This window comes from Grus americana, chromosome 3 (genome assembly GCF_028858705.1).
Source record: "Grus americana isolate bGruAme1 chromosome 3, bGruAme1.mat, whole genome shotgun sequence".
Taxonomy (NCBI): Eukaryota; Metazoa; Chordata; class Aves; order Gruiformes; family Gruidae; genus Grus; species Grus americana.
The window spans coordinates 78,496,945-78,514,443 of record NC_072854.1 but is presented as its reverse complement, the minus strand read 5'-3'; the positions used below and the strand labels follow the sequence as shown (position 1 = coordinate 78,514,443).

Below are 17,499 nucleotides of genomic sequence, written 5' to 3'. Positions count from 1 at the left end.
TCTGAAAGTCTTTTTCATTAATAGGAGTAAAAAATATAAAATTAAAATGCTGTATTAGCATGTACCTAAATGGAATTTTAGAAGTTATTTGAATGTCAGACGTGAATGAAGTCTGGTAGAGGAATTCTAGCTAAAGCATATGTGCACAGTAACTTTTGCAGGTTTGCTAGCAAGTACCTGTATATAGAAGGTATTAGTGCAAGAAGACACTGGCACATGAATTTTAAAACCCACTTTGTTCCGAAGGCATTAAATACAAATGTCTGGGTGACCCATTTGCAGTATCAATCTAAATACAAGTGAATAAAAAAAAAAAAAAAAAAGACAAAAACACTCTACTTGAACAGAGCTACAGGCTCACAGCTAGCGAGAAGAAAAATCATGCTGTGCTGGCATAAGCTTTAGTTTTCACACAGCATATAAAAGCATTAGCAAAATTTTATAGAACAGCTACAAGGTACCAAAAATTTAACCAAAAACCCCGCTGGAAGTTACAAATCAACAAGAAACAGGCAAATTGCTAACACATAGCTACTTATCTGTTCATGATGAAGACTAAACTGGCACCTTACATACAATCTTATTCCTACAAGACTGAGAAATCTGTGCTGCAAATGACAACTAAATGCTATATTTTTACTTTAAGTTCCTCCTAAGAAGCCTATTAAGGCAACATCTGTAGTTCAGACCGTTGATGTAAATTAGTATTGAACATTAAACCACAACAAAACAACTTCTAAATCTTCTTCTTACACGAACATTTCAATTAATTCATGCTGGGAGGAAAGGGCAAAAATTTTCCTTAAATACTTAGAAAGCACAGACACAAGAAGACTTCAGATACTGAGGTATCTGAAATCTTAAGAAATCTTAAAACCTGGAACACAAATAAAGAGCTAACAATCAGTTAAAAAAAAATCCCATCAGCTGTCTATATTTGCAAACACAAAGTAAAGAGAATCAAATCTACTGTGTTACCAGTATTATTAATGAGAAACCTAATTTTCTTTTTTTTTTTCTTTTCTTTTTTTTGGGGGGTGGGGTGTTGGAATTTAAAATTAATGTTTAAATGTGTTCCTTCTACATAGATCATCTACTTGCAGAAAAATTTCACATTGAAATTTACGTTCCTGGTAGTCTAAAACCCTCCTTAAATTTAACACCTTAAATTGACTGTTAAATATAAAATGACAAGCAATGGTTTAGAAAATAAAGCAACTTAGAATGATTTAATTAAACCTTAAGAACAAACAAGGTGCCAAATAATAAAAAATATTTATGGTTAAGATGCCACACAGTTCTGTTTAGAAAAGTAAGCCCCTTCCCCAGAATATTTATTGATGAACTGTCATACTCGGTGTTTGAAATCCATCTATTAAAAAAGAAACACCTTATCACCTTCTCATCCTATTTCAGCAAGTGCTATGAAAATAGTTAATCTGACCATCTGTTAAAACCCCTTAGAAAATACACTCTGATTTATATGCCAGTAGGGCCACATACATATGCATTTTAAGGTGCCTGTATATATTTTAAGGCAACGTTTTCTGTTATACTAAGAAAAGATGACTGAGGAAGTAGTAGTGTGCTATACTTTAAAGAACTAAATCGTAGCATACTAATGAATATAACCAGCACATGAAGATTAATCTGTCATTCTTGCAGAACACAGGAATCCTTTCTTTTGTGCAGTAGCAATCTGAACAGAGTTTAAATGCCTCTACTCATGAATGTGTTGAACATTAGATATCCTAACTGCAACGCATCTGCAACTGGTTGTTTCAGAAGAGTCTACAAGTATTCAAAATCTTATACAGTTTGGGATGTCAATTTTAATTATTCTACTAAGACTTTCTAAGGGGAAAACAGACTTTTAAAGGAACCTGGATTAAAGCCAACTAATATGACAAGTAAACAGATCACAGGTCATGCTATTCATGCTCTGCCACAGTAAAACAGTAGTTATCACACCTGAAACTTTAAATATTAATAGTCACTTCCACAAATTTGAGAAGTGCATATGAAGAACAAGCTAAAAAATTAGTTTTTTCTTTCTAGATTTTAGAAAGTTAGCTACTAATATCTGACTATATTTAACTGCATGCTGTATTACATTGTTGCTACACGAACAAGTAACTACTGGCAGGTTTAAACAAGCAAGAGAGCAGGAAAAAGTACAGTGAGAGTATTTAAAACTTCAGAGAAAAACAGTCCCAACAGAAACCTGAACAGACTTACCATGGATTCTGTTCTTCCAACAACAGAAAACCACATTTTGATCTCCGGGACTACAGATCCTTGAAAGAAAAAAAACAATTCTCCACTTCTCTTCCAGCCCTCAACAGCAACCACCGCTCTAGTCTGCTGGATTTTCCAAGATACCCATCAAGATAACTCGGAGCTGGATGCTATGACACAGTGTAGCGTTTATCAACACCAGCTATAACCAATACAATATTCAGACTCTTACGTAATCAGTTATGCTGTTCTGACTTCCATTTACTTTAGAGGCTTTATTAAACTTTGAAAACTGCTAGAAAAAACAAAAAAGGAGCCCTTTTGTACAAGAGACAAAAAACCCTCCAAATTAAACAGGAAGTAATGTGCTGGCCCACAGATGGCTAAGAAGTCACATGCGAAAGCCCCCAAAAAGCGATATATTTTTAAAGTAAACTGCATGCACATGCTGCTTCCAAATCATCTGGATTTCATAAAAACTTAACCGCAATGTGGTTGGGAGTCAGGCAGCTTTTAACATCAAAACATCTTTCAGGGTTAGAGCAACCAAAGTCTGCATACAACCTCCAAAAGCAATACTGTTCCCAATGCCCGACCACTCCTACCAACTCCATTTCCATATACCTATTACAACAGCTACTGCTAATAAAGCTACAGGAGTATTACTGCAAGAAAACATGCAACACTTACAAAAGGGTAGAACAAGCAGCTAACTTTTTGGGTCATGTAACATCTGAAGCTACATAATTTAACTTTAAAAAAAACCAGATCTGTGTGTAAAGTATTCCATCTAAGAAATGCTGTTAGGTATTTTCTCAATTTACAGAGCCAGAACAAAATCCAAACACACACAACAGTGTTTACAGTGCTCTGGCAGCTAACAGCTGTTTCATAATGAAACTTGTTTTCTCTGGTATGTTTGCATACAGTGTACATGCTTACTGCATGGTTGCTCAAAGGGGCTATCCTGCCTCAGAAAACACCCTTACAGCAAAGTGAAGTGAACTAGGTGATGCACAGCATTTCTGCTCTCTCCAGCACTCCTGGCACTCCTGTAAAACTGCTATTTCACAGCTACTTATATTTTATTTAATTAGAAGTAACGCACTTCAACATTTTACCTGTCATTAGGTGGTAAGCGGATCAAATATGGGGTTCCCCAGGAACCTAACACTTTCATATACTCCTTGACTCACCTCCTTTGTTTTTTTTTTGTTTTGCTATTAATGTCAGTGTGTTTGCAATCACCTAGTATCACAAACTGAAACCATCTATCACAAGAATAAGCAGGTGCACAGCATTTCAATGGAAGTTGCATCACTTCTCTGCTTGTATAACCTTAGCTTCAACTCCAATCATCTTTTTTGATTGCAGCAGAGAAGGCGTGACACTTATTTGGTACTTAAGACCATTTGGTGTGGAAGCAGTATGTAAGGTATGGGATTCCATTTCTCCACTAAAACCCCCTCTTAATTGGCACAAACTTTATTTAGCTACAAAACTTTGCAAACTAAGAAAAACTCAAAGAATGATCAAATGATTAATTTGTTAGATGCTTCCTCAGTGATGAACACAGATTACTAGGAAAGTGTAGACTTTTTCCAATGGGTAGAAGGAAGAAAAGCACCCAGTAGGAATTATTTTTCTTTACAATCTCTAAGAATCTGCCCATTTCATCCATCTCTAGAATATTCTCAATCTACATTTTAACCAACTTCATCCAAAGCCAGTGACAAGTATGAGTTGTCCATTAAGACTAACAAGAAAGGCAGGTCAGCACTGACATGCAAAGGCATTCTCACAGCACGTTACTGAAGAGCAACTATTTTGTCACGTTGCAGGATAAACCCAACTGTTTTCCTAACCAAAGCTGAACAGTTTCAGGGTTGTCTTCCACTGGTTGGAGCGGGGCCACCAGTTGACCAGCCACTGCATTTCCTTTTATTACAGCACTTTTGAAACACTCAAGAGACCAATAGTTCTATAAATGTATTGGGTCAGCAATCAAACCGGGATCCTGTGCATAGCAGCAATAACTGTATTTCTGAAACGGAATATGAGCTTCCATTTTTTCAACTATAAAGGTACTTCCATATGAGCATTAGACAGCCAACCTTTTACTATTAAAAAAGTTACAAAAACCTCAATCTATTTGCACACTTGCCTCTCCCTCATTTCAGGTATTCTATCCATTTAATGTTTGGAAAATTTTAACAAGTAACCTATGGGACTTCTTCCTCCATCTTCCTCAGCCAAAGGAAAAAAAATGAGAATTTTAAACTTTTATGCTGGTAAAAGACACATGACTTGAGACATGTCGGAAAAATTATTAGTAAAAGTCAACAAGACAAGAATAGAAAGAAAAAATCCACCCACTACTGCTGGCTTCTCAGTCACACTCACTCAATTCTCTATTCTGTTCTGCTCTGGCCAGATAAATAAAAATCTGCCTCTTACTTATTTCAGATCAAGATGTAAGACATAACTGTTTTAAAATCAGCATTCCAATACTGCAGCAGGCAAACAGTAGCAAAATGAAATGCAATCACTGTCTGAACCAGTAAGCGTTTCTGCAACTGTGCTGAGATGAAGACTGCTGCTTCCATCACTGATCATATTAAAGAAGTCATGAACTTGGTTAAGTAACTTGTAAAAAAACTTTCAAATCGAGTTTACACACTGATCAGTAGCACTGTTACATACTGCTAATGGAAGTGTCAGTTATTAAAACAACGTATAGAAGCCAGCCAGCTCCAGTAAAAAGGGAAACCTTCCCCCCCCGCCCCGTTATATCTTGCTTCTCTTGACACAAGAAATCAGATTTCACAGTTTAAAGTGAAAAAAAAAAATTTCCACTGCGCATTTTAAAACATTCAACAGAAATGCAGATGGTAGTCAGAAGCCCGATACATATTTAACCTGGCATATCTCAAGATCTAGTATTTGCCTCTCAATTTATTAACCCACTCCACCAAAATAAGAGCAGAATATTGAGTTATATTTTCAGATCCTGAATAGTTTCCTTGATAACTGCTGATTGTTAGCAACATACACCTGACACCTGGCATTCCTTTACAGATGTCAGAAATAAAACTTAAAAGCTGATACCATGCAACATTACCATTTCAAGAATTGCTCATTTCATAGGCTAAGTTGTAGAAAAAAATTATGGTGCCGTTTAGCAGCAATTAACTGTGTGAGATAATTTAAAAGCAGTAAAACAATTATGTTTTCAGCCCATGCACTAAGTGTCAAGGAGGACTACAGCATTCTGAAGTTTCATGTATTACACGGTGAAGAGGCTTTAGGAAAGACTCGCTCTATCTGTTGTACATCATATAATTACAACAAGGACTTTTGGATATCACCATTGCATAATTTATAACAAGCTTAAAACTTAAAGATTATGTCTGCTATGAGACCCAGTGAATAAGCAAAACCAACCAACTAGTGGAGTCCTCCATCTGGTGGCTGGAGTTGTATGTGCATTCTATACATTACTATCTAGTGTTACTAAGAGCAGCATACACCCAGAATTTCAGCAAGTCAGGGCAAAAGGTATACTCTCCTTCATCAAGCTACATACTATGCTGTAGCTCTCTACTATAAAGTACCAAAACTGAAATCATACATGCATCTGTACACTGTGCAAAAGATATGGTGCTGTTTTCATAGCAGAAAGTATACAAACTTTAATGTATATATTTGAATTATTGTATTTATTAATCAAATTTAAAAAAACCCAACACGCGTTTTATTCTTTATATTTACTGCTTTTTTTCCCTAGATACTTCTGCTACTTTTCAGCAGAAGTGATAAATAACCCTGTTTATTAATTCCATTTAATAACACTCCCAATTTTTTGGCTCTGAAAAATGAATAAACTGGTAGAAGTTTAAACTTAACTGTCATAATAACCACATCCATATTATGTTTCTTCTTGTATTGTTCATATCAGTGTATTTTACACAAACATTTCCCAGCCAGAATAAAAGCATGATCAACATGGTGCGCACAACAAACTTAAGGGAAATAGATTTTTCCGTTAACATTTTCCACAGTAGGCTGATTAAAAAACTTTTTTCAGTAACACTTAAACAAACTGACTTCCATACCTTGGCAGCAACAATGCTCAGGCCCATTCCATTTTGTTTTTTTAGTGTTACAGTGATAATTTCAGGTTCTTTCCTCAAAGGCTGAGCCTATCAAACAGGGAAGGGGAATGAAGAAAAAAGACAAGAGTTCATATTCACTGCCAGGCTAGGAAGAGTCCCACACGCAACAGTTCATCTACAGTCAAAACTACAACAAAGTAAAAATATAAGCAAAGGAAATTAATTCAAAAATTATTTACACTTTGATTAAGTTCATGTATTAGAAAAACAAGTGGTTTTTAAGCCAGGAGCATTCTAGCACTCCTGTGCCAAGGATGGCAGAAGAACAGAATTTGTTCCTGCTTTATTTAGGATTTTTTCCATTAATTTAAATAGAAGCATAATTAAACTAATTGAACCAAAAACATACACACTGGAAAAGGTAAGCCATTAGGAACATAACTTTGCCATTAGTCTATACTGAATTTCTCTCGGTCTAAGAATAAAAAAAATTCTTCAGTGAAAATTTGAGGAGGACTGCCTAGCCTGGGCAATTCCCCAGATTACCAACAGAAGCAGAATTGTGAGAACAGTTTTGGCTTAGGGAGGAAAAAAAGAAAAAGAAAAAAGTAAAAAACCCAAACAACCAAACAACAAAAACCCTCACAGCTATAAAATGGAACATTTACCTAGTGTTTACATTATGTAGACATGTTGCATCAAGAGGTGATTTGGGAACTGGCATTTAGAGCACTTCTCAGACACCAAGACTAAAGACTTTTAGAACTCTCAAGCTTAGCACATTCAATTAACATACACGCACCAGAGAGAAGGATGATTAGATCAGTTATTTGAACAGTCTTACATAGTATTCATTCCCATGCATGAATGAAATAGTAGCATCCAACCATGCTGCATTTCTTTATCAAGCCTTTTAAGCAAGACTGGCCAGAACTCTACTTTAGCTTTTCCTTAGTATGAGGAACCGCAAAATCTAGTATAAGTTCAGATTATTTCTGTTTCCACTAGCTCTAAAAAAATGAAAAACCCCACAAAAAACCCAACACAGAATCACAGAATGGTTTGGGTTGGAAGGGACCTTAAGGATCATCTAGTTCCAACCCTGCTGCCATGGGCAGGGACACCCTCCAATGCATTTCTTTAAAGCAATAAAGGGAGGAGGAAGAGCATGATGTCTCAAGAACGTCTCTGCTGTATTGTCCTCAGTCAAATGCCCATTAACCAAGATGCCAAGCCTGAAAAGCCTGGTTTATCAGTTCAAGACTGGGCTCTACTGTATCAGTCATAGAGATTGAGGAGATGCTCTCTTCTGTAAAGTAAACACATTCTTTAGGGCACTGCAGCAAGCCTGCATAATGTCATCTAACAAATGTCGGGTTCTGAACAGAGTAAATGAAGCTTTCAAGTCCCTCTGAATAGAAAGGGGCACATATTTTCCATAGAAGGCCTTAAGAACATAATTCTAGTTTCATGCTGGCCTTCCTGATTTCATTGAAATACTAATTATAAATTTGAAACTATTTCTTTCTGTTTAGTTAGTCTAAAAATTATTTCACATAAAGCCACCACCTTTCCACAACCAAGTTGTTCTGTAACTCTGATATTCTTGGCTATCACATATTAAAAAAAAAAAAAAACCACCCCACAAACAAAAAATTCACAAAAAAAACCCTACAACAAAAAAAAGCCACCTCACACTGAAGTGAAATCCTTCTTTAATAAGTATAATGAAAAGGAAAACTGCAGAATTTTTCCAGAAAACCTAGCAGAAAAAAAAGTATCAATTACAACTTAATACTCAACATTTAGTTGGCAAGTGCCATTTTATAAATAAAAGCAGCCTGCAGCCCCATTGACATTACAGGTTATTTACAGATGCATGTTCATACATATTTTTTGGTGTGTTTAAAAAATATTTCTTCAGTGTTTACCCCCAGAGTGGTGGAACACGGCAAACAAAATTTGCCTACATGAGAATTATATCATGCCACAGCCTAGAAAACACTGACTTACGAAATCTGCAGACAGTGCTTTAAATTCACCAAATCACTGATGAACTACATGTTTAATGATGAAGCCTGTTCTTCCTAATAAGGATTATAACTCATCACATAAAACACAATGGCTTGCCAAGATATCCACTTTGACAATTACTCACTGAATCAGTACTTACTAGTTCAGCATTCTCATGTGACAGGTGACTTTCATAGTCTGCACCTTCAAAGTATATTGTCCATGTGCCTGGTGACCGTGGATGAGGTGTTAGTCTACAAAAACCTAAAAGAGAAAGTAACATCAACATTGTCATAAGTATCTGTTGCATTTCTCAACCGATTAATTAAAAATCAAATAGCCTGCCACAAGGAAATACCAAATAGCAGTATTTATCTTTTTACATTCTTAGATGCGAGATTCAACATACTTTAGATGCCGTTATGCGCTTCACTGCAATTTTACAGTATCTACAAAGCACTACAGTTCTATAGCTGCTGCTTCTGAGAAACATTATGTATTTAAAAACACTACAAGCTCATCGAAAACTCTTAGGCTGCAAGACATTACTTGTACCAACCAGACTCGAGAGACATGAAACATCAAGTTATCTTTCAGAATACAAACCACCAGAACTCTGAGTAAGACAGCACCACAGAAATCTTCTGCTCTGCAGAGTCTAGCTAAGCAGTCTAAGCATAGATTTGGCAGAGATGAAGCTTCACCTGGACTCATTACTTTTTTAATGCAACTATGCAATTAAAAGTGGGGATTTGTTTGATTTTTTTTTGTTAATTAAGCAATTCCTAGAATTTAAAAAAAACAGAGACAGAACAGCTGAGATATCTCCAACATTGTCTCCTAAAGGAGGGACAGTGAGAATACACATCACAGTCAAATTACAGATCACTCCAAATAGATGAGATGCTGCTCCTCACAAAGACGGAATTTCAGCAATTCAGTTTACACTGATTTACTGCAAACCAGTTGCTCAGCATAATTTAAGGAATATCAAAAAAGTAAAATTTTGAATGTATGCATTAAAAAGGCCTTACTCGTAATAACTATACAGACATTTGTGTGGCAAATCAATTACACTTACTACTAAAGAATTTATCCTGCTAGTCTTCTTTAGTCTCAAGACTACATCCTCTGTAACTCACTGTACTTTCAAAACAGTTTCCTATTTATTTTTAATGAAAGAATATAGCTTTTCTATAAATTAATAGTCTGCTTTGTTGATAGCCTCCTTTGCTGTCCTACCTACCATGATATTCCTTGGAAATTTTTAAACGACTGCTTTTTAAGCAGAAAATTTTTAAGAAATTATGTAACAAAAAAGCTTCTAATAAAATTGAGCAGCACAAGATAGGTATCATAACTTGTTCATTGACCGTAAATGTTCTGACAGACTTCCTGCTTTACTTTTTCAAGTTTAGGTCACTTTCGTCCAACCACAAGAGCTCTTCACTTGTCATCTGAAATTTTCTTGAACTACAAATGCCCAAACCATGCATTCTTATGTTGATGAACGTCAAAAGAATTATTTTAAGCTCATGTTTGTTTAATGTAATATGGGAGCAGCTGATGAGTTAAAAAAGTGACAACTATTTAATTCACATTAGCTTTAAAACTAAGTTGGCTGTGAAATTGTTGAAGTATTACAAAATTTACATTTATGTAAATTTTTGCAGTTCTAGCAAAATCCAAAAAAAAGCTCTGGAACCAAGGCAAAACCCAGCACTGCTTATTTAAGAAACTTGAAAGTGAAAGAAAGGAATAGGGAGAAAAAGTAAGGACTACAGAATCCGGAACGCTTTTTATGGGTTGCAAAAGTACACACTTAAAGAACACAATATAAAAAAAGATTGAAACATAGGTAAAGTGGCTTATATTTAACTAAAATATATTTGGTGCTCAGTACACCAAAAAAAGATCATTGTAAAACAGCAGAAGAACTGACCTCTCTGACAGAGTGGATCTAAAAATTCTTGTAAACCACTTGGAACATTTCTGACAACGTCGCAGGAATAGCCATCTTCTGGTAAAAGAAAAGGTAGCTGTAAGTCAGGATCCTCTTCTAGTTGGACTTCTCGGCCATCACTGCGAGCAAGTTCATCAGCCGTATTTTCTGCAACAGTTACTACATTCTCTATCAATTCCTGAACAGAAGGCAGAAAGACATTGTTAGTACAGTCAGTACACTGCATTGCTTTATTTGATTAAATCCCATAATTATGTAGTTAGAGAATATAAAACAGAAGTATCTTTTACTTCAATATTTTCAAAACTCATGGTGCATGTTTTTACTTGATATGAGAGCTGTATTTAAAAAACATATAGCAGAGAACATGCATGTGCAGAGGTGGAATCACAGGCAGTTTAAAATTTTGACACTTTGTATATATACTCCTGGAAGACTAAATATATAGAAAAGAAGCAGACAACTTGTATAAACCAGGATTTCCAGCTCAATCAGGACACACATACCCACAGAGCACCAATTGCATATACAGTTCCCTGGTTTGGAAGTTTTATAGAACTAATTTAATTCCTCATTTCCTGGGAGCTCAGTATAGTGTGAAGGATCCCTTAACGTAGGTATATATTTTTTAAACAACATTGTAGAAGCACATAACATGAGCAGGATCACTCAAGTTGCAGCAGGGAATTTTTAAGTTTTACATTTGGTGAACAACTGTTCTGCTTAATATCACAAAAAGCTCTATGAAACCAGTTTGGTCTTAATCTCATCCCAGTTACATTAACACGCAACTTGGAATCTGTAAGCTTGATACAACAATTTTATTACTGGAGTACAATGCAGAACACAGTTGAGACAAAACTAGGTAAGTGTTCTCATCTGAATGTTTAGTTCCAGCAAATGTCCAGGGGGAAGTCAGATAAATCCAGCCCATCTTTACAAGTGCTCTTTGAGAAAGCCTTTTTACCATAAAAGGTGTTAATTTTTAGAAGAATTACATCAAACTAAACTATGTAGAAGTAAATACATTCATATTCCTTTGAACAAATTCCAAGCCTTGAAATGTTTCAGATTTGGCAGCAATAAGTGAGAGTTTGAGCATACAAGTCTTCTTCACAGCAAGGAGCAAAGAAATCCCAAACATCACTTCACCGCAACAGGACAAACTAGCCATATTGTAATCCTCCCTCTGACACAAAGGCGACCTGTCAAATCTAGCACTATATTTCTTTGGAGGTCCCTAAAGAACAAAAGCAAGCTGTGGATTTCTACCTATATGTAAACAAGAAATATAAACTATGTTCTTCAGCAAAAGACTTTTTCGCTTGGTAGCCAATACATAAAAATATAGCCAAGCTACAAGTACCCCTTAACCCCTTCAGAACCGCTGTATTAGTACCTTTGATTTAATAAACAGATATATCCAAAGTTATTAAAAAATAGACTCTGTAGACAATGCATTCAGTTATATAAATATTAGATTATCTTCACCTTTTAAGATTTTTGAAATAAGTGAACTATCCTATAATCAGGGTTTACCTTAAGAGTTTTCATCCACATACGATTACAATTCTGCAAGGAACACAAAACCTCTTTTGACTTTTGACAAAGAGGTCTTTCCCATGAATAAAAATTAGAATAGTCAGTTATGTCTTAAATATCAAGATAAAAACCATTTCTGAAAACATATATGTATATCTCTACATACACATTCCATGTATCAATCTGTCTAAAGGACAATCTGTCTGCTGCTTGTATGAAGGGATTCAAGATTCATAAATTCAAGATTCATGAACATCTAAAAAAGCTTAAGTGTTCCTGCTTCTTTCATTTGATTTCTATTGTCAAAATTTCAATCTTTGCTCCTTGTGGTTACACGCAGAACTAGCTTTTGGGAGTGCTCTGTACATCTCTCCCTAGTCTACTGCCTTACTGGATTTCATCCACAAATGGTGTAAGGTGCAGTGACACCTCTCTGAGTATGCTCAAGAGTTACCTTACATTCCAACTCGGCATAAGAGAGATTTTTTGGTAGTATCCTGCTCAAGTTGCAGTGAAGTACACCCACCAAAGCTGGTGGACAGAAGCAGATTGATACCACTGATACTTCTTATTGTATGGAGAGCAGATTGCCCACTCTGACTCTTCTCAGAACAATTCCAAATCGATCAACAGTAAGGTAGCTATTTCAGGCAGTGTTTTAACTTGAAGTCTATATTCCTCAGGTATGTTAAAACAGCACAGTAAGTGACAGAAGAGACTTACTGTTGGGATGAGTGGTTCATCCGGAGCACAGTGATAATTCTGCAACAAAGCTTGTAGCTGCAGAGAATTCAGCTTAAAGCAAGTACTGTTAATATTTGGAACATCTGCATGTGAATATTTGTCCATGGTAAGCAATGTGGTTGCCTAGGAGATAAAAATAAAAGTCATAGGAGACAAATCCAAGCCAGAATAAAACCTTAAGCCTTGTTTCTGAGTTGTCTTTAGACAAGAGACAGGAAAAGACAAAGCAAGAAGCAAGATCTGTTACAGAAGCAACATAAATATCCCCAAAGCAACCACTAAATAGATCTCCTGTACCTACAAGATAAATTAATACTAAACCTATCATAAATGAGGCATATCAATTTTTCAGCTACTCTTCTTGTCTCTGTTCAGCACAGTTATAGCTCAGTCTTATAACCAGAAATTGAACAGCACGTTGGCTAAAATCACTAATTATTAACTTTGCTTGTAACTTAAATATTAATGATATTGAAAATATATTTTGTGTCTTTGCATGCTACCTCAATGTTCCAGGACTGAATCACACAAACTACATTTGCCCGCATGCTGTTCTCTAGGAACACAGAATATACAGATATTCTCTTTCAACATACAATTATGTGAGAAGTGTTAATCAGAAATACACACACTCACCTGCACTATTCTGCTCAGGTGGCAATCCGCAGCCAATTCTAAACCCTGTTTTTCTGCCCAGGCTTCAATGTGGCCCAACTGTTGACGAACAATAGCTCCCCAATAATGTGAACATAACCCTGAATCTGGGGCTGTAACTAATCTGTTAAAAAGCCACATGTTGATAAAATGAAACAACTGGGAGAAGAGCTGTATAGTCAGAGCAGCATTCACTCTACATCGTCGCAACAGGGACATAGCTCCAGTCAACGTATGCAGCACATCATCTACAGAGATAAAACAAGAAGTAAATCACATTCACATACTGCAATGTACAACTGGTTAAGGCCATAAATCACAATACAGAGACACCTAACCCAGGCTTGTGAATGCTAAGTAGAAGCTACATGTATTGAAGTTACACAGACTCTCAGAAATAAATTTACTGTTTCATGCTTTTCAAGATGGAGCAACATTAAACTGATAGCTGAAATATGTTTAACCCCTGAAATGAAAATAAAGTCTTTTGGGGAAATATTTAGTATACAAGTATATCATTGGTTATTTCTGACATTTAAATCACTTCTCACTTGAGTAAGCTCTTTTTTTCTGTTATTTTTAATAACAAGATAAAATCTTTATATTCTACTGTTTCAAATGCATAATGCAATTATTCCATAACTCCTTGTAGATAAGTATCAGACTGTATTCAAAAATTTCAGCAAAAGGTATTTGCATTGCATGATGTAGTTAAACTGCAGAATACACCTCCTGTTACACATTAGATTTTTAAAATATTACTCAAATTTCCTATTGCCCAATAGTTCACTGCAATATTAGGTACGAAGCAATAGTAGTAGTCTTCCTTTTAGCTTCACCAAGATCAAACATCCTTATGTGCTTCCTGGTGGAATATATTAATGCAAGTAGAACATTTATCTCCAAGCCTTCTTTTAAGGCAATACTTTTCTCTGAAATCTCTGTTGAAGAGATCACCAAAATAATTTCTTTAGCATTTAAACACAGGACTGTAACTGAAAAAAGTTATCTGCATAAGACAGAAATCTATAAAGCAGCTCAAAAATGACTGAAGCAGTGAACATCATCTGCCTTTATTCCAATGTCAATTTGCTACTTTTTCAGGGTTCATGTCCCAGAAAGTTCTCTCTTAAAATACAGGGCCCTAACAAAACAAAACAAAAAAACCCAACGCAACACAGTACATCTTTATATTCTTCCTTCAATGTTCAACACAGGAAAAAAGTGTAATACCCAAAAGACCAGGAAGTATATATGAATTTTGTATAAATACTCTTCATAATTGAACAGAACGACTGTACTTAATAGCTCTGCAGATCCTTTACTTCAATTATTCAAAACACCACTATTTTCTTAACTCCTCCCAGCCTTTTATCCCTGGTTAATCCCTTCAAACTTGGAATATATTTCACTTTTTCCATTTTCTTCTTTAGTCATCAGGCTACATAATGTAAGAGGCTCTCACACTTTCCCCGTGAAAAGCACAACAGGGGGTCTTATCTCAAAGGCCTGTGCATGAAATGCGTTCAGCATGGAAAACAAGAGGCATTAGAAATCCAAACACAGTCACTGAGCTGGGATTACAGACATAGTGGGATAGCATACATGACCAGAATGTTCTCATGGACAGGAGCAGCCCCGAAAGGCTGACATTGCTGCAAAGCTCTATCATATTTAAAGTATCGTGGCACAGATCCTTGGCTGGGAATCTACAAGGCTGGTCAGCTTAACCTTAGTAGCTGGGAGGTACTTTGTCAGATTCTCCCATAGCATCCTTATAGCAAAACTGCTGAGATAAAGACTGGATAAGCAGATGATAGAGAATTGGCTGGACCACTGGACTTGGTGGATTTGTAGATACGAAGTCCAGTTGGCTATCAGTGGCTTCCCTCATGGATTGCGCCTGGGACTGATTCTGTTTAATGACTTTATTAGTGATCTGAGCGACTGGACGGAGTACATTCTCAGCAAATTCACAGATGACACCAAGCTGGGGGGAAACATTGATACACTGAAGGGCAGCAGTATTTTTCAGAAGGGCCTCAGTAGGCTGGAGAAATGGGCTGAAAGGGACTTTATGACGTTCAAGGGCAACTGCCAAGTCCTGCATGTGGGAAGGAGTAAGTCTATGCAACAGTATAGCCTGGGTGCCATCCAGGTAGAAAGCAGCCCTGCTGAAAATGATGTAGAGATCCTGGTAAACATCAAGTTGAATGTGATTAAGCAGCGTGTCCTTGCTTGAAAGGTAACCAGCTGCATACTAAGCTGTTAAGTTAGCAGCAGTGAAGGTAGCAGAAGGGAGGGAAGCAACCCCTCCTGTGCATTCAGCATTTGTGAGACTGCATCTGGAGCACAGCATCCAGCACAAGAAGATATCAATTTAATGGAGCAAATTCAGCAGAGCCACCCAAATGATTAGGAGGCTGGAGCAAAGGACATGAAAGAGGGACAGAGAAGTCGATTTGGTTCATCCTGGGGAAAGAGAAGGCTAAGGGCACAGCTTATTGCTGTCTTCATCTTCCTAACAGCAGGGTTCACAAGATCCCTCTCAAAGGTGCACAGTGATAGCAAACAACAACAGACAAACCAACACAAAAAATGCAACATGTGAAATTCCAATTAAATATAGGAAAAGTATTTTCACCATGAGCGTGATCAAATGTCGGAACAGGTTACTCAGAGATGTTGTGGTATCTCCATACCTCAGTGGAGATTCAAAATTCAACTGGGCAATACTCTGAACAACCTGATCCAGTTGCACCTGCCTTGAACACTGGATTAGATGACATCTAGAGGTTCCCCTCCAAACTAAATTATACAACGATTTTTAAACCTAGAATAGATCATTTGAATGTCACTGTCCTTTCTTATCATCCATACAAAATTGATCCAAACAATTTTCAGGGGTTAGGGCAACTTGTAAATCTCGTATCACTTAAGAAAAATTCAATTTATTACTACTTAATTGTATGGTTTAGAAGACAGAAGAAAAGATCGAGTAGTCTAACCTATTTTAGGCCTCTGAGGATTATTTTCCTCTGGATCATCAAGGAACGCTGGCATGTAGTTATTAAGCTCTGATTGCAGACAATGAACCAGGTACCTGGAAGGAGGGGGGAAAAAAGATATTTTAAAATCCTGTATGTGTTCATTATGAATGCTTCTAAAGGGGAGAGATCTATCAAATTGCAAGATTCCTGAAATCACAGTGTTACGTATGCGACTCCAGGGAATCAAATAATACTTTTTAGAAGGTGAGAGACCAGTTCTCCCATACCTTTTCTAGAAATGTTGGAAAAAGAATTAGGTTGTCAGTGAACAAACACAGCAACTTAAATGCAATATCGCCACCACACTTGTAAGTGAAGGTTATATGCTACCTAAAGACATGCTATCAGGCCAAACTTTTGGTTCCATAAGACTGCAAAAACTATTTTTTCCAAACAGAAATACTATTTTCTCTGTTTTAAAATTGACCACGTGCAGCATTAAAAAAACCCTAATTTTCCTATTCTGAGCCAATGCACAACATCCTGAAATGGCCCTACTGTTTTTTGTAAACAATTTTTTGATTTTATATTTCTCTTACCTTTGACTACAGTGAAATGAAAAGCCTGTTTTAGTATTCTTTCTCTTCTAATAATTAAACATTTTCTTTAACACTGTTTCTGATAATTCATTTATATGTTTTCTGCTAAGAATTGAAACTAAAAGGGAATCAAATTGTAGCCATCTATATAAAGGAAAATATTTCATGGCTTTCTACAATTCCCCTTTCTGTTTCACTGGTAACTTTTTTAGTTTAATACCCTCAATTGCCAGAAAACAAAAGCCATGGCAACTTCAACCAATTCTGGTGTGTACCAATTGTTACCATCAATTAACATTCTCACAGCAGATTCCTTTCTTCTCATGCTTCTGTTGTGCTTTTTTATTTGACTTCTACATATATATTCCACGGTTCTGTTCTCGGAAAGTTTAATAAATCAAATTTGCTGAGAAATACTTAATACTGGCTCAGCGGGGGGAATAGAAATATGTGCAAAACCAAAGCTTTTCTTTTTGATCAGCACTGTGCTCAATGTTGTTATCTTTGTTTAAGGATCCTCTCCTCAGAGTACTTCCCTTCCCAGTGGATACTTCATTCGATTTTTTTTTTAATCAGTATTATAATTGCCTGAGCTGACTAGCATAGGTTGGTTTTACCACAAGCCAAAACTTGTCTTTACA

General features: G+C 36.3%; 1 protein-coding gene across 24 annotated transcripts in view; it reads right to left on the bottom strand.

Annotated features, from left to right (window-relative positions):
- AFDN (afadin, adherens junction formation factor) overlaps positions 1-17,499 on the bottom strand; it is a 132,678-nt gene that overhangs the window by 37,392 nt on the left and 77,787 nt on the right. For all 24 annotated transcript variants that reach the window (XR_008576334.1, XM_054820071.1, XM_054820090.1 and 21 more), the window contains 6 exons: positions 16,278-16,372; positions 13,252-13,517; positions 12,595-12,738; positions 10,309-10,507; positions 8,527-8,630; positions 6,354-6,440 (listed from right to left, as the gene is read on the bottom strand). Coding sequence is in view for 23 of the 24 variants with exons in the window: in XM_054820071.1 (XP_054676046.1) it covers positions 6,354-6,440; positions 8,527-8,630; positions 10,309-10,507; positions 12,595-12,738; positions 13,252-13,517; positions 16,278-16,372 (895 nt within the window). In the remaining variant the exon portion in view is untranslated. The remainder of the gene's footprint in view (positions 1-6,353; positions 6,441-8,526; positions 8,631-10,308; positions 10,508-12,594; positions 12,739-13,251; positions 13,518-16,277; positions 16,373-17,499) is intronic.